The 17,185-nt window shown below is 39.0% G+C and overlaps 3 protein-coding genes across 3 annotated transcripts; 2 read left to right on the forward strand and 1 right to left on the reverse strand.

Annotated features, from left to right (window-relative positions):
* The first annotated feature begins 1,374 nt into the window (after positions 1-1,374).
* On the forward strand, positions 1,375-9,771 carry prok1 (prokineticin 1). Its single transcript, XM_085145713.1, has 3 exons — positions 1,375-6,373; positions 7,143-7,268; positions 7,653-9,771. The coding sequence occupies exons 1-3, from the start codon at positions 6,296-6,298 to the stop codon at positions 7,770-7,772; spliced, it is 324 nt and encodes a 107-aa protein (XP_085001839.1). The 5' UTR covers positions 1,375-6,295; the 3' UTR covers positions 7,773-9,771.
* A 98-nt stretch (positions 9,772-9,869) lies between these two features.
* On the forward strand, positions 9,870-12,584 carry LOC146495326 (pepsin A-like). Its single transcript, XM_085145711.1, has 9 exons — positions 9,870-9,987; positions 10,151-10,292; positions 10,429-10,546; positions 10,983-11,101; positions 11,206-11,402; positions 11,529-11,645; positions 11,772-11,916; positions 12,115-12,213; positions 12,310-12,584. The coding sequence occupies exons 1-9, from the start codon at positions 9,932-9,934 to the stop codon at positions 12,445-12,447; spliced, it is 1,131 nt and encodes a 376-aa protein (XP_085001837.1). The 5' UTR covers positions 9,870-9,931; the 3' UTR covers positions 12,448-12,584.
* Positions 12,307-16,955, reverse strand: LOC146495327 (uncharacterized). Its single transcript, XM_085145712.1, has 6 exons — positions 15,534-16,955; positions 15,151-15,462; positions 14,894-15,020; positions 14,667-14,785; positions 14,492-14,538; positions 12,307-14,371 (listed from the first exon to the last, which is right to left on the reverse strand). Exons 1-6 carry the CDS (start codon positions 15,571-15,573, stop codon positions 14,213-14,215), a joined length of 804 nt encoding a protein of 267 aa, XP_085001838.1. The 5' UTR covers positions 15,574-16,955; the 3' UTR covers positions 12,307-14,212.
* Positions 16,956-17,185: the final 230 nt, after the last annotated feature.

Consider the following 17,185-nt stretch of genomic DNA (forward strand, 5'->3'; position numbering starts at 1 on the left):
AATGGCATTAAACTAACAAATAAAAACGTAATTAAAAAAAAATTTTAATGCCAAATTTAAAAACTATTTTTTCAAAATCTTTTTGAAAAAATGCAATTTATAAAAGAGACATCACTAAATGGATTTAAAAATCAATTACAAATACAAATTTATTTTTGACATTTAAAATGATGATTCCCACTCCCCAGTTGAAAATCTATTGCCTGCTTGCATTCGCCTTTTCTGTTTTCTATGGGGTTAACTTCCATATTATCTAATTCATAATATATTGGCCGTTCTTACGTTCATATAAAGCACAGTTTGTGACTAGATAGATTGATATTTGCTAATACATATTTGTAACTTCCATATTTACACCCTAGAGAATTAATTGTGCAGGAAAATCCCCATAGATCAGTAGTTTCTGAAAAACTCAGAACAGCTGTTCTGGCACCAAAAACTATGCTACATTCAAAGTCACTTTAATCACCTTTGTTCTCCATTCTGATACTTTTTTCCTTTTTTTTCTCCTTCTTCTTTTTTTTATTCTTTCTTATTCATTTTTTCTACTTTCTGTGCTATAAATAGACACACAGTCTCTAAGCACCAAATTGCATAGAAACATGGTGGTCTATTTTTATCATTACTAAAGCACTAAAATTCAGAGTGTGGTAAAATCAGCGTTTGGATGTGATAGGTTTGTAGCTTAAACCTATTCGCTGGAACGTTGAAGACAATATAATTACACAGCAAAGCAAGACCCAAAGTAGGCAAAGTTCTTCATGTTACTCATGCATGAGGGAGACCTGCCTGGAGCCAAGTGTCGCTCCACCACTTGACCTCCGTCAGACTCTCAGCCAGGTTCCCCATAGCACTCCTTTTATTGTGGTTACATGAATATGCATAGGGTCATTAACATATAACATCTTACATAGGTATACATGTGAACAAAGAATACTGTGTGTGTGTGTGTGTGTGTGTGTGTGTGTGTGGTGTGTGTGTGTGGGGTCAGAGTATGACCCCATAAATGACTTCCCTAAACCTACTGGTCTGGAAAGTCCAGCAGTCTATCTAAACAAAAGGCACTTAGACTAAAACAGATATAGCCACGTTTATCCTACCGTAAAACAATAAAACAAGGTACGACCTCTTCCCATGCTCCCAGGATGTAGGTGTGGATTCCAGAACACTCTGGAATGCGCACCAAGCCTTTGCAGACTATTAAGGATCACACATCCTATCACTACACAATCGATTATACACCTCTAAGCATATATGGTTAAATATTTCTAAGCATAAATGACAATCAACATTACAAAACCTAACAGGATGTAGCAGACTTAAACTAAATCAGATATTTCCTCGCATTTTAGCAAAGCTGCATCTCAGGCAGCTCAAGATATGAACTCAAAGAAATATACTCCTCCATCACAAGGTCAGTATGTGCATACAAGGGAGTAACAATAAATATGTTTGCTTTTTTATTCATAATAACTGTGGAACGTTTGGGTTTTTTTTCCTTCTGCACAAGGAGCCAATCAGCAGGTGAAAAAGAAGCCGGTAAGTGATGAAAGTGTTTACACTCTGTTTACATCTTCTTTCAGCCCATCGATCTTCATTATAAAGAACACTGCTTTCTAGAAACACACCAACTTATTTTATCTTATTCATGTTTTCTTTTCTTTTTTTTCTTTTTGCCTGTCCCATTTAGTTCTTTATCTGTCAGAATTGTTGTCTGAAGACCAACAAGGATACCCAATGGATTTACTTTGCCAAATGGATCATCACAGCCTTGTCGTTTTGGTCCATTTGATCGACCTTTGTTGTTATTATTTATTTTATTTTATTTTCAGTTGTTACAGACGGGACAGACATGACTGAGGGAAAGGAAAGGGAGAAAGAAAGATGAAGGAAAAGAAAAACAGAAGGGGAGAGGGACAGTGAGAAAGGGCACTTAAAAAGAGAAAGAAGAAAAAAGTTTCAGTTTGAATTTCAAAATGTCATCTCGACTGTCTACATGCCTAAATAAAAAGTCATCAAACTTGCATATTTAAGGAAGTGGCCAGTGAGTGTATGTCACAGTTTTGTGTGCAATGAAGCCAGAATGCAGGACACAACACAGAGGAGTCAATAGAAAGCTGATAATAAGTCCAAAAGCACACAGTACAAAGAATACAAGGAGACCTGAAGACAACAAAAGCACATGCACAGGGAACAAAACACCAACATGACAAAGACGAAAGCAATCAAGACAATTCAACAGACAGAAAATAAGATTCAAAAACAGGAAATCAGAGAGAAATAAATCACACTAAAGCAGGAAACAATCCAAAGGCTACAAATAAACACATAGACAGGAAAGCTCATATTAAAAATGAAGGGAACACTGGAGGACACAGAAAGATAAGATGAAGGGAATAACAGAGGCAAGCACAGACGGAACTTAACGCATGAGAAATAACTCAAACTAGGAACTGAAGCTAAATAAAGATCACGGATCCAAAACAAGCAGTAGGTTTGTTACCCATCTGAAAAGGCATCCAAAACACCATGAAAACTAAACAGGAGCCAGAACTAAATAAAAAAAACAACTTTGCATAACATGAATAAACTCGAGAATTACAGTTTAAAAAAAGATTCCAGACTCAAATATAAAAAGGAAAAATTCAAAACCCAAACACTGAACAAAAAACAAACAGTGGACAAAACACAGGACCATAACATTTACATCATGGTGAGATTTCATATTCCCCACTCTGCGAAAAGTGTTTGATTCATGAGTATAATATTCAGAAGAGTCTTCCGTGTCCCGAGGTCCTCCTTCACTGAAGTATCTACACTAGATAGGTTATGTAATGAAACCTTGCTGCTCTATATTTCATCATTGATCTGTTACTCTCTTCATACCCAACTCCACTAGAAATTGATTTTGGTACTCAGAGGTGTATAAATATAAAATCAGATTAGTTTAGTTTTTCTTCTGAATATATTTATTGATTATTCACTTCCCAATGTATTCCTATGGAGCAGTCACTCGACACCCACAAATAAGCGGAGGTTGCCTAAAACAACTCCAATGTCGAAGGTGCTCCTCGGTACTGAGAAGCAAAATCACCCCTTCAAACACAATCTTCTCCACCATCCATGTAACATAACAGAATGACTCAGCATAATAAATACAAGGACGGTAACAATGGCTTTTATTGCATGTAAAATATAGCAATAATACTTTGGGTTTAAAACAGAAATCGTGTTTCTTGTACCCTCTTGATGGCAGATTTTGTTAATGTAATTTCTTTAGGAGTTAGTGTGAGGCCTCTGGGCACACCTCCACATGATTTCTGCTGCCTGTCCCAGGATGGCTTGGCTTCAGTGCTCCTGCTGACAGGGCAAAAATGGGTGAATGTAATTATATGGCCACTGCATTGGAGGAATCCATCACCTGTACAGCAGCAGGGTAATGTCCTGCTGAGTAACCCAAGGGGTGCTCTCCTCCTCCCTCCTTCCCTCTAATTTTTTTCTGTCTTTGGCTCTCGTCTTCTCTCGCTCATATTTCTCTTTTCGCAACTTAAATCACAGTCTGCCCGTTTTCTCTGACAACCAGCTGCTCATCACTGTCCAAGCAGTCACGTACTCACAGACGCATGTAAAAGTAAAAGTCTGTGCATAAGGAACTATTTTCAGCCTGCTTTTTATGCCATACATGCATGCTTATGTATCACGTACACATCACATACACACAGTAACTCCTGCTATCTTCATGAGGACAGCCAATAAAATACTAAATCCATAAGCCTGTTGCTGTAACCTTAGCCGTCACAGCAAAGCCAGTCACTCCAACCTTACTGAATTCTCAATGAAACCCTAAATCTAAGTCTTTTCCTTAATTTCAAATTAAAGTTTGTCCTACAAAGATAGCAGAACAGGCCTGCACACACACACACACACACACACACACACACACACACACACACACACACACACACACACACACACACACACACACAGGAAATCTTTAATCTTGTACAACCAGAGGTTGGTATAAATCCAGTTATTCGTGACCTATACATTAGAGCTGCAGTAAATCTGCAAATGAGCTGGGTCTGAAATAGAGACCTGACTCAGAGTCGATGTATCACTGCGATCCTCACTACCATTATTCAGAGACATTAAGACTCATTATTCCTATTCTCGTATCACTTTAGTGGCACTGTAGCTTCCACGTCTCAGTGAGGAGTGGTGCGAGGTTTTAATCATTCATTTAAACCTCTTTAAAACACATAGCATCATGACACACACCATACAGCAGGGGTTGGCAACCCTAGGCCCGCGTGCCAACTGATGGCACGACCATAGCTGGACTGGCCATCGGGCATACCGGGCATTTGCTCGGTGGCCCGGTGACTTTTTATTTTATTTTATTTATTTATTTATTTATTTTGTAATGGTATAAACAATGGAAGGTGTTGGATTGGCCAGATGCTGGTGTGTAAAAATAACTCAGTTGTTTGGTGGTGGCTATGGCGGAGCTTCCACAGATTCAGTAACATTAACAAGTGGTGGATGTCAGCAGGTGGATGAGGGAAAGGGGAGGCAAGAGGAGAGACCCGAGGCGGCTGCCGGTCCGAGTGTCAGGTGAACAGAACTTCAGGTAAGACGCTATGACCTGCAGTCTACCTGGGTCAGATATAAACCAAGTTTAGGTGCAGTTTATTTTCGTTGTGCTGGCTTTTTACCGTCAGTTACAATAACTCGTACTGCGTACTAGCTAGCATGACGGAGTTTCTATACAGCTGGGTGGGTGCTATGATGTTACTGATAGTGAACTTTATTTTATTCATTAGGTTAGTTAGTAGAGTTGCCAACCGTCCCGTAAAAAGACGAATCGTCCCGTATTCAGAGAAATTATTACGCGTTTCGTATTGAGCTGAGAAGGGACGCAGTTTGTTCCGGACTTCAGCTACAATGAAAAAGACACAAAGCTGGAGTTATTCTGTGTCTTTACGCTGCAGCTGTTTCTTCTTCTCTCATTCTCACCCCTCTCTCTCCTGTTGCTACTTCAATCATAAAACTGATCAATAATCAGCTGATCGGCTTTTCTCTCTTATTCGTTTATCTCCCACTTTGCACCAGAAAGAGGAAACCAGCGTATTTCGTGCTAAACAACAGCAGCACGTTTAAGCTTGATCAGCTGTTGTTAGAATTTATTTAATGTTACTTTCTAGTATCAGCTGATGTTTGCTGGAGCCACAGCTGTAAAGCTGCTGGTCATGATATCGGTTTGGATATGTGGTGAGAGGGAAACATGAAGATGAAACCTGGAGATGTCCTTACTGAATCATCAGAGCTGAACAGGTGATGGAGAAACAGGTTTACCTTTTTTAAATTTATTTTATTTATTTTTTATTTTTCTTATCATTGTTGTGAGGAGACCATAAATAGCATTTGTATTTTCTGTTGTACAGTTCATTTGCTGTCATGGATTTCAAGTCTTTTTTTGTTTCAAAATAGCTGATAACTATTCACTGACAGCTGCCAACATCTGCGAACAAATATAATTCTATAAAGTGGTTCTATATAGTGTGTAACTGTTCATATAGAGCGTTATTAAATTTATTGCTAATGCAGTCAAATGGCACACTGACTTCTGAGGAAATTTTAAACGGCACTCGTCATCAGAAAGGTTGCCTACCCCTGCCATACAGTAATGTGATAAATAAGAAATATCGCGTTCTCGTTTCTGTTTTACCAGAAGACCAACCCACAAGTCAGTAATGTGGTAATGTCAGTAAACTCATTACATGGCTTTGATTTTTATTTGTTTTGTCTCGATCACTTCTGATTGACAAATATCTCAGAACTTGTGCCCTTTCTTCCACAGACATGTGATATTTATTTTAGTTTGTATAAATGTCATCAACTCATGAATTGGTTCTTTTGTTTTTGTTAGCTTGGTGGAAACTCTTACAGCTCCGGTCCAGAGACGATGTAGTCGAACCCTAAAGTGAGTCTTCATAAGCCATCATCTGGATAGGTGAGATGACAGAGCTTCTGAGTGGACAGGCAGAAGGGGTGTAAGGGGGATTTTTCTGGCATGAGGAGGGAGGAAAGAAGAGAGGGAGGGGAGAGTGTTGGGTGGGGGGGTCACAGGTGGATAAAGAGAAGGAGAAAGGGAGGCTGCCTTCTCTAAGGAGTTGTGTAAACGTTGAGGAGTGGCTGAAGAGTCGGGGAACCAGCTTGACGTGCCACAGAGACAGTTCACAGTTGTTGTGTGGTGCTGGGGGTGCTGAGAGAGTCCAGTTCTCTTGTTGCTGTCATGGGTTTCAGGGAGGTGCTGCTGTCCTTCCTCCTGTTGTCTGTTGGGAGCTGGTGCAGAGGAGCTGTTATCACAGGGGTAAGATGGAAATTTCTAATGGAGCAACTCAATGCTAAGGTTTTTGATTTATCAGACTAGAGCAATATTTTAATCAACTCATCAATCTGTGTGTTGTCATACTGAAAGTGCATTTTACATTGTGTCTATCATAACTGTAACTGTTGCTTCAGTTCAGTTTTTTTTTTAAATCAAGAAAAATATTTAAAATGTCTGTTTCTATCATTATATTTTCATCATCACAAAATCCTTTTATTTATTTATATATTTTATATATATATATATATAAAATTTTTATATTATATATATATATATATATATATATATATATATATATATATATATATATATATATAAAATTATATATAATCTTTTATATAATTTTTAAAAAAAAAATATTTTAACTTATGTTTTTGTGTGTGGATGAAAACTGAACACATCACTTCTCTGGATAATATTGTTAAATTTCATTACAAATGACTAATGACAGATCATATCCGCCCCCGCTTGAAGTTAACTGGAAAAATCAGAGGAAATTATCTCAGCCCCCTGAATGCTATTCATTTGTAAATGGGTTAGGGAGAGGACAGGGAATAAATCAAATGGATTTCACTGTCCAAACATGGGAGGGTATCTCTATTACAATAAGTAAAAGTTATATATATGAAAAGATCAACTCTATATCTATTACCATATATGAAGATGAAACAGATTTACTGGCAACAATAGAATTGCTTTTATTACTTTTTGTCTAGACCTCCGCCACCTTGTCTTTCTATCTTTCCTGCAGGCTTGTGAGAGAGATGTGCAGTGTGGTTTTGGCCTTTGCTGTGCTGTCAGTCTATGGCTGAGGGGTCTGAGGATGTGTGTCCCAAGAGGTGTGGAAGGGGATGAGTGCCACCCCTTCAGCCACAAGGTGGGGATAAATGTGACGTCAGTCATAATAATCTTCCAGTGTTACACACACATACGCGCACATAGGCACACACACACTTTTATCCTTCTTTCCTGTTTTAAGAAATTCAGATTGCATCAAGTGCTGTCAAGCTGGCTGAAGCCTTAGAAAAGCTGCTGATAAGTGCAGGGAGTATTGATTCTACTCAGCAGATCTGAGCCATATATCTCTTTGATTATCTGGAACAGGCGACGATTACTTCTACTAACACCACATCCATCTCTGAAACTCAGACCGATTAAGAGAAGCTTTAGGGCCTGCAGTTCCAGTTGTCAGCTCATAAAGGATTTAAGCTGTCAGATTACCCCAAAGCTACTTTCCCTTTCCCCTTTTTCACGCTTCCAGGTACCCTATCCAGGGAAAAGGCAACATCACACCTGCCCCTGTCTCCCCCACTTGGTGTGCACCAGGTATGATGACAGCAAGTACAGGTGTAGTGAGGACTTCAAAAACATGGACTTTTAGCGGACGAGAGAACACCCAGAATGATGCAAGCACAACAGCAAACAGAGTGGAAATCCGAACGGCCTGCGGATCAAAATCTTCTTCAGTGACTTTATTCTTCATTTGTGTACTCTATGCACTAAAATGTATGGGTTCTACCGATGCACACAACAAGCACATAAAAAGAAACAGGGAAGTGTAACCAACAAGATCTACAATAAACATGAGACAGCTTTCATTTAACAAGCCAAATGTTACCCCGAGAGTTATTTGTGAACCTTTAGCACATCTGCTGTTTCTTTCGTGCTCATTTTATATTAATTTATCATGAGACGTGTTCGAGTATTACTGTCAATAAACATATACATAAAGTTGTGTTTTATAGAGGGCTCAGTTAATATTGTTACATAAAACATTATGTTCTGTATGGAATGGAAATGTCAACTGGTTTTAATCACGGTGTGATAACGGTCATAAACAATCTTAGTGCAAATACTTTCACAAGCAAACTGACCTTGGATAATATATTTGATTAGTGCATACGCGAGTCAAGGTGAAATTCTCTCATGTTAAATCGTTAGTGGTTCTTTTTTCCTTCTGTCCGTGTCCAGCGTGAAATCATGACCTGACACGTGGACTTCTAAAGCTTTAACTAATAAAAAATTAATAACAGGAAAACATTAACCTCCTAGGACCTGACGTCCACATACATGGACATCACATTTTGGGTTATTTAGACCAAAATACTCAATTTTGCTCAAGAAGGGCCTGATATCCACCTACGAGGACATTATACTGCTACAGTTCTATCAAAATTTTAAACGAATATCCTCATATGTGGCTCTTATTTTTCTTAAAAACAAAAATAAGGTAAAAAATAAAATCTGGTAGTTCTTTGTTTTTACATTCATCGGGCCCCAATTAGCCCAAATATCAAAGAGAAATTAAAAATGAATGCCGTGGAAGAGTTCGGGTCTTAGGAGGTTAAGGGAAAAAGTAGTATGGATCACCAGAGATGTTATGAACTGGGAGTACTGGTATTACCCCGCAGCTGTGAGGTACTTGTGCTGTCCTTTACTTACTCTACTTGTTCTTTATATTTATACTCCACTGCATCTGTGTAAAATATTGTCCTTTGTACTTATATTTATTTGACATCTGCAGTAACTACTTTGCTTTTTAGGTCAAATACAGCCCACCGTTACAGTATATAAAGAGCTGCAACCTTAGTTACAGCATAAAACACTACTTATACATAAATGCACAGCAAATAATAATAAACCAGAATAAATTCAAATACTAGCCACATACATCATTTGTTTAATGTAGGATTACATTTTGCTAACTGTAATTGAGTATGTTTTGATTGGAGTACTATAATTGCTACTTTTAATGGGTGTGAATACTTTATGCTACCAATTTGTTAAATGTTACTGCAGCGTAGTACAGAAAAACAGCTATTGTTTTTCAGTGAACTTATGAAAATTGAGAAAAAAGTGTTTGTCTAAATCTTAAACCTAACCCTAATTTCAGTTTATTAAGTCAAAAGTTTGAGATAATAATGAGAAATTTTGACTTATGGATGGCAAAATAAGCAAATAAATACAGTGGTGGAAACAAGTTTCTGTAATTTACGGCTCACACTTTCACATGATTACATCTTTGCTTGTCCTACCTTTGTTTTATTGTTATCAGATAAACCTTTCCAAGTAATCCAAGCTCACATCTTTGGAAACCTTGAGGAAAGTTTACATACTGGTATTAAGTAGAAGGTCTGGACATCATATCTCCTGAACTGCACACCAACACATTGGTGCACCTGTTTAACACTTACAGTGTATTTAAATGATGTGACGAATAATAAAGTCAATCCTTTGGAAGTTAGTTGTCATTTTCAGTAGATACCCTGTAAATTCAAGTTTGACTTTTAGAGTTACAACTTTTAAGTTGATACAAAACATTTTTTTTACAATCTTCCTAAACACTTTCAGTGTTCACAAGCTTAATGGGATATTTGTCCCCAGATAAGAGTCTGTTTTCCAAATCATATGCTTCTTATCACCATCTTTCATATCAGCTTATAGGAAAGGGCATTTCGGATAAACAACCTTGATTAGTTGTATATAAGGGCTGGCCTCAGCAACTGGACGTTCACTCATCTGAGTAAAGACAGCAACATCATGAAGTGGCTCGTCGTTTTGACTGCCCTCGTGGCTTTCGCTGAATGTCTCCATAAGTAAGTCTTTGTTTTATGTATTTGACATTAAATACATAAAAAATTGTGAGGAAATCTAAAGGTCCTCCTGCTCACCTGAATATCGCACAGACATTTCTCCAGCTGTAAAATTCAGGCATGCCTTGCTCATTGCATGATTTTCTGCTCACGTTGCTACATGTAGGATGCCCCTGATTAAGGGAAAATCTGCCAGGCAAACCCTCAAAGAGAAAGGGTTGTGGGAGGAGTACAGGAAGAATCACCCATACAACCCAACAGCCAAGTTCTACAACAGTGGCACCGAGTCCATGACCAATGACGCTGACGTAAGCCCAGATTAGTAAAAAGCTTTAGATTTTGTTCATGTCGTTGAAAACATACCTTGCTTTACTTTTTCAAAATTGTCTTTTTAAATCTGTATCTGCATCTGTGCACATGTGCCTTCTTTATCTGTCCCTCTAGTTGTCCTACTATGGTACGATCTCCATTGGAACCCCTCCTCAGTCCTTCTCTGTCATTTTTGACACCGGCTCCTCCAACTTGTGGGTCCCTTCAGTGTATTGCAACAGTTCAGCCTGTGGTGAGTGCCACTATGATGACTACCGAAGCTCGGACAACATGGTACAACCTGGCCAGTGTGGTTTGAACATACAGAAATGTGTACTTCTGCTATTAGATACTGTTCAAAAATATCCTTTTTTCATTTTAGGCTCTTTTTCATTCATGAATTTTATCCATAATGTAACTTTTTTCCAACAGAAAATATGCTCTTAACTCGTGAGGCGAAATCAATATACAAGCCTAGATGAACTATCACAGTGACTTGAGATTTCTGCAGTATTTGCACTTGCAACTCCAATTCTCCACATAATGAATTGGTTTACTTTGGTAGCACGTTCTTTCTAGCTTGTTCTAGTTGTAACTTTACCAGCAGAACAACACTCATTGCCATCACTGAAATGCTAGACATCCAAGTTGTATAAAATTGCAAAACTTAAAAATGCATTCCTCTGCAGAGAACCACAATCAATTCAACCCATCACAGTCATCCACCTTCCAGTGGGGTGACGAGTCTCTGTCCATCCAGTACGGGACTGGCAGCATGACTGGGTTACTGGGCAGCGACACTGTTCAGGTAACCGAAAGCCATGGAACAAAAATCATAGTCTATTTAGACTTCAGATGGGCATCTCTCTGTGGTTTGCTGAACTGTGAGTGACAGCTGTTTTGCATGTCCAGGTGGGCGGCATCTCTGTGGCCAAGCAGGTGTTTGGATTGAGTGAGTCAGAAGCTTCCTTCATGACTTACATGCAGGCTGATGGGATCTTAGGACTGGCCTTCCAGAGCATCGCCTCTGACAATGTTGTACCAGTTTTTAACAACATGATCACTCAGGGGCTGGTGTCAGAGCCCATTTTCTCAGTCTACCTGAGCGGGTACTGAAATAAAATGGAATTCAGTTGGCTGGAAAATCTTTATTGGGTTTTTCTTTTTGAGTATATTTTGTGAATTTATGATATGATTCTCTCTCTCTCTCTGTGTGTGTGTGTGTAATATCTTAGCAATAGTGCACAGGGCAGCGAGGTGGTCTTTGGTGGTACTGACAGCACCCACTACACTGGAACAATCACCTGGATCCCTCTGTCTTCTGCCACCTACTGGCAGATCAACATGGACAGGTGCCAATAAGTCATCCAAAAGCTGTTTACCCAACATCTTTGCTTATAGCTTCATATCAGACACAAAAAAATCACAAGGTTATAAAACTTCTTGGCTTGACTGTAATTCAACTTTCCTCTTCACAGTGTTACCATCAACGGGCAGACTGTAGCCTGCTCTGGCGGGTGCCAGGCCATCATCGACACTGGCACCTCCCAGATTGTTGGTCCAACCACTGACATCAACAATCTGAATAGCTGGGTTGGAGCCTCAACCGACCAGTCAGGAGACGTGAGTCATACCATCGTGACACAAATTTTCCCCTTTTTCTGAACCCAGAGTAAACAGACATTTAAGACTCTGACGTCAGAACTTTGAAATAAAAATAATTAAGTGGGATTCGGATAGCTGCTTCAGTTGGAAAACTGTAAAATACCAATAAACAGATTTTCTTCTGCCTCATGGCCTCTGACTTTGTTCTGCTGACAGGCTACAGTGAACTGCCAGAACATCCCGAGCATGCCTGATGTCACCTTCACTCTCAATGGAAACGCCTTCACAGTCCCTGCATCTGCCTATGTTTCTCAGGTCAGTAAGACCGTCCTGCCAACCACAGCGCCAAATAATACAATACAATAATGACGATTTGAAGAAATATATCTTTTCTTTCTCCCCTGTCCACAGAGCTCCTCTGGTTGTATGACTGGCTTTGGTCAGGGTGGCACCATGCAGCTCTGGATCCTGGGAGATGTTTTCATCCGGGAATACTATGCCGTCTTTAATGCCCAGTCCCAGAACATCGGTCTGGCCAAGTCAGCGTAATGACATCAGTAATCTCATAAATACTCCAAGCATGTATTTTAATGGCATGGGAGAGTTTATGCAAACAGGAGTTTGTGGAAAACGTGCATGTGAACATGTTGTAGCTGCCTTTACATTAAACAGATTATAGCAACGCATAGCATTTCTGTGTGTGTGTGTATCTGTGTCGACTGGACTTGCATGGCTATCTACAGTGTTGGGAAGGTTACTTTTAAAATGTATTTCATTACAGAATACAGAATACATGCCCCAAAATGTATTCTGTAACGTATTCCGTTACGTTACTCAATGAGAGTAATGTATTCTGAATACTTTGGATTACTTAATATATTATCATGCTGTTTACAACTACATGAATGTACTATTGCTGTGATTTATTACTGTTACTGAAGGTCCGCGGCTCCGAACCGTAGTAAAGGGACCTCTGGCTAATACGGTGGGTTCTGTGTCGGCTCGTAGCCGAAAACTAGCTTTACTTTGTTGTCTGGGTCAACTTTGCTAGCGAGAGACAGAGAGAGGCGTTGAAAGGCTGCTCCAACGGAACTTATTGTTTTTGGAGGAAAACACGAACACGGTGTACAGTCGAGTCTTAATAGCTTACTTACAACTGGGCTCGTCAGGCTCTCTTCTTGGCTGCAGTGGTTATTATTATATTTACATGCTTCCAGCTCCCGTTTCTGCTCGATGACAGCTCGTACTTTTCCTTTTTCTCCCTCCTCGTGCTCACAGACACATAACGTGTATGGCAGTCCATTCTCCCTGCAGCACGGACTACACTGCCTATGAGGCTACATTCTTTAGAGCTATACCTGTAGCATTCTGCCTATTAGCTTAGCACAACAACAACAAAAAGGCCTCTCTCACCCAGGAAACAGGCAGAGAGAGAGCCACCCTGTAACCATGGCAACCGTAACGCTGCCGCCTGGAACAACAGAACGTAGCTGTCAAACAAAACCCAAACAGTCCTGACCCGCCACAATATGAAACAGGAAAGTACCGCCGTGTAATCCATTTATTTCAACAAAGTAACTGTATTCTAAATACCACCTTTTTAAACGGTAACTGTAACGGAATACAGTTACTCATATTTTGTATTTTAAATACGTAACGGCGGTACATGTATTCCGTTACTCCCCAACACTGGCTATCTACTATTATCGCACATCAGTAGAATAAAGTGTTTCTGTGTTGTGCTGAAATGTCACAGGAACAAGAATCAGTCCACGTGTTCTTTTATACACTCGACCTTTTACAAAGGATCTAAAAGTTTTCACTTTTTTATGGTAAGGACAACAGGCTAAGAAACAAATGACCGAACAGCTCTCAGAAGAAAAAAGGGCAGGTTGCCACTGACATCGAAGGAGCTGATAAGGACAAACAGAACAGATGATAACCTGATGACATGATTTCACAACTCTGCTGCTATCTCAAACTGTGGACATGAGAATGGGGAAGTATCCAACACAGACAAAGCACACATTTACTGCAGAGACAGAGTTAACTGTTTTAATTTCATTTCTTATGCTGTCAATATTTCTCCATTAATAGCTCATTATTATAAACATCATCAGATATCAGATTTTACAGTCCATTCAAGTTTTGGGATACAAAATAATCAAAACAAAGTAGAAGTGATCAGTCTCTGCTTGATCATTAAACATCTTTTAGTATTTAAGCAGTTAACTGACATATACATAAAAACTTTCCAACAAAACACTGACAAAAGAATTAAAGTAGATCAGACATTAAAATCTGTAACTCAAATTCACGGTTGGATTGCCAGTATGGAGTATTCCACCATCCCAGCATGCTCTTCGTCGGCAGCTCCTGTTGGTGCTTTGTGCATCCTCACATTTGCATACACTTCTTCGGGCTTCTGCAGAGCCCTGAAGTCCACCATTGTGTAGACTATGCCACTCGTTTCCTAGTAGAGACACATTTTGCCAAGAGACAGTGTTTTAGAGGAAGTTTAAAGCATAAACATGTCTCCAATTTAACATGATAGTGAGTCACAGCGACTGCTTGTTCCCTGTTTAGCACGTACCGAAGCTTCTTGGTTCAGTGAGTCACAGTGAGTTTCTCCATATTTGTCTACAAAGAAAAACAACACAACTTCACATCATTTACCCTTTTTATAAGAGGAAAAAAAGAATATATTTTATCATAAACTTTGGCAGACAGTCTGAGTTTGCGACAACAGTTTTCAGGGAACTGCTTACCTAGCTGTTTGGATTTTGTCCTGACTCTGCAGCAAACAACACCAATCACTGAACTGATGAACATCATCACTGTAATTGCCACAATGACAGCGAGCGGCAAACTAAAACTCCAGGAGACTCTGAAGAGGAGCAGAGCACAAAAATGAAAAAAACTATTCATGTTTCAGACACAGGAACAATTTGACCAGTGAGCAACAACAAAAATGAGCAATGTGCAGAGTGACCACCTGTTGCTGTCACCGTGGTCCTCTGCTAAAGCAGGTCTAGTGGACTCTGGGAGTGCTGTGGATGTGCCGGGGGCTTTGGTGGTCCCTGTGATTGGAGGCTGTGAATGGCTGAAGTGATCTGAAACTTCTGCAAATTTCAGAAATAACAAAGTCAAATAAAAATCATGCTTAAATACAGCTAATAAACAATGACAGTAACGACTGTTGCATGAAATGCATTTAGAGCTTCCTGTCAAAAGTTTTATAAGAATACTCACCAGACACTTCTATATAATAGTCCCTGTAGATGTGATTTGGGGTTCCCAGCACGACACACCTGTAAAAGCCTCCATCTACAAATTGCACATTTGATATTCTAAATTCAATCCAGCCATCATTTTCTATTTTGGTCACTCTTCCTTTCAAAAGTTCACAGGTATATCCTGAACTGTCCATCAGCCTGTAGCAGCCTCCCGGATACAGTTTACAGCAAGCCTTGTTGTAACTGTTGTAAAATGAAGGAAAGGAGAGTCTCAGGAAAATGTGCTCGAACTCTTTAATCCTCTCCTGGCCTTTTAGATGACAGATATCTGGAAAACAAACATTTGTCAATACAACTTCTCAAACACTGAAAAAAGTGGAATAGCCTTTTTTTTCATACCTATTAAAAGAATAAAAACAATGGAAAACTTCATCTTCATCGCTAATTCTCAGCACGTTGGGACAGTTTTAGTTTTGAACTCTTGCTGCAGGATTGAAGGCTCCTCCTAAAGAGGAAAGAAGAGGAAGTTGTCTGTGCAACAGCTGGAAGGCACAAAGACGTGCTCCTCACGAGGCTTTGGGAACTGTTGCTGGACACGTCTGTGGCTGATTCTTTTTTTGACTGTGTTATGTGTCTGCATATTGGAAATGGACACAAATGGAAATGGACAATGGAGAGTCAATATGACTGGAAAAGAAATATGAAAATGCTTTCACCTCATATCCAACAGCGAACATTTGTCTCATAGTTTTGCATTTACACAAGAATGTGATCGCTTTAGCAGCTCATTAAGTTGCATGACTAAAATCTGGATTATAATTATAATGGGAGACATGCAAAACACAAAATGTACTATTGCTTTTTTATATGGTTACAATAATAAAATAAAACCAACTACATGAAACATATGCTGGTAGCTTTATTTTATTTTACTGCACAGACAAAGACACAAGGAGATTAACCGAACTGGTTCACTTCTGATGCAACATTTGTGTTTATTACATCGTGTGTGTGTGTGTGTGTGTGTGTGAGTGATTCAGCCTCCAATACAATTTTTTACCATATACTGTGATTTCCATTAACACGTTATACTGTCATAAACTACAACTACACCTGCCAGTGACCTTGTGAGGTCATTAGACTTACTTCGAGCTTTTTATTGTCATTGTGCAGTTTCTTGCACAGCGAAATTGGGTAGCTGGACCACAAAGGTAAAGTAAGAAGAAGAGAAACCAATATACTACGAAGGCGGGAAAAAAAATTAAATAAATAGAATAAAATAAAAAACAGTGTATATGTATACATATGGGAGTGGAGCTATATACATGGTGTATGTGTAGGAAACATTGAAACAGACTGGGACCAAAATAATTGCACATGAGCCAAAAATATTGCACATTAAAACAAATATTTACCAAAGCTGGAAAACAGAGTATTGAGAAAACATATTTCAATTTCTGCTGAGACATTTGGATGGTACAGTCAAAATTTAAGGATACTTGCTGAAGTTTAAACCAAGCATTTACTTTGAATGTGGCGTGGTTGTTGGTTTTGGTTTCAGTATTTCAGAAAGCAGTGATCCACTGGCATTTCCCACACAGTCCTCTGTAAGAGAAAATATCCAGTAAACGGAGGTTCTTCAGAAGAAAATGTGTTGCTGATATCAAAGGTCAGAGGAAGAAGGCCAGACTGCTTCAAGGTGAAAAGAAAGCAACAGTAACTCCAATAACCACGTGTTACAACCAAGATATGAAGAAAAGCACCTCTGAATGCACAAGACATCGAACCTTGAAGCCGACTCTTTACAGCAGAAGAAAACCACATCGGATTCAACTTCTGTTAACTGAAGTATATATATTAAAATTTATTTAAACAAGCTTTTGCCAGATTTAAAAACAATATTTGTGCTTTCCTGTTATTAATGACTGCTGGTCTAATAAATGTTTTAAGCATTGTATCAGTATGATATGTATTCATTCTAATACACAAAACTATTTATACAATTTTTTGCACAATTCGTTGGTTTGATAAATTAATCTTGGAACACTCCT

Source organism: Neolamprologus multifasciatus, chromosome 20 (assembly GCF_963576455.1).
Source record: "Neolamprologus multifasciatus chromosome 20, fNeoMul1.2, whole genome shotgun sequence".
In the NCBI taxonomy this organism is placed as follows: Eukaryota; Metazoa; Chordata; class Actinopteri; order Cichliformes; family Cichlidae; genus Neolamprologus; species Neolamprologus multifasciatus.

Bases quoted from the DNA above. Each gene is read 5' to 3' on its own strand.
- prok1 (XM_085145713.1), top strand. From the start codon at position 6,296: ATGGGTTTCAGGGAGGTGCTGCTGTCCTTCCTCCTGTTGTCTGTTGGG. The intron at 6,374-7,142 runs GTAAGATGGAAA...TCTTTCCTGCAG, and splicing joins GAGGAGCTGTTATCACAGGG to GCTTGTGAGAGAGATGTGCA. The intron at 7,269-7,652 runs GTGGGGATAAAT...TCACGCTTCCAG, and splicing joins GCCACCCCTTCAGCCACAAG to GTACCCTATCCAGGGAAAAG.
- LOC146495326 (XM_085145711.1), top strand. From the start codon at position 9,932: ATGAAGTGGCTCGTCGTTTTGACTGCCCTCGTGGCTTTCGCTGAATGT. The intron at 11,102-11,205 runs GTAACCGAAAGC...TTGCATGTCCAG, and splicing joins TGGGCAGCGACACTGTTCAG to GTGGGCGGCATCTCTGTGGC. The intron at 11,646-11,771 runs GTGCCAATAAGT...TCCTCTTCACAG, and splicing joins TGGCAGATCAACATGGACAG to TGTTACCATCAACGGGCAGA.
- LOC146495327 (XM_085145712.1), bottom strand. From the start codon at position 15,573: ATGAAGATGAAGTTTTCCATTGTTTTTATTCTTTTAATAG. The intron at 14,786-14,893 runs GTGGTCACTCTG...GCTCCTCTTCAG, and splicing joins GACCACGGTGACAGCAACAG to AGTCTCCTGGAGTTTTAGTT. The intron at 14,539-14,666 runs GTAAGCAGTTCC...TTTTCTTTGTAG, and splicing joins GACAAAATCCAAACAGCTAG to ACAAATATGGAGAAACTCAC.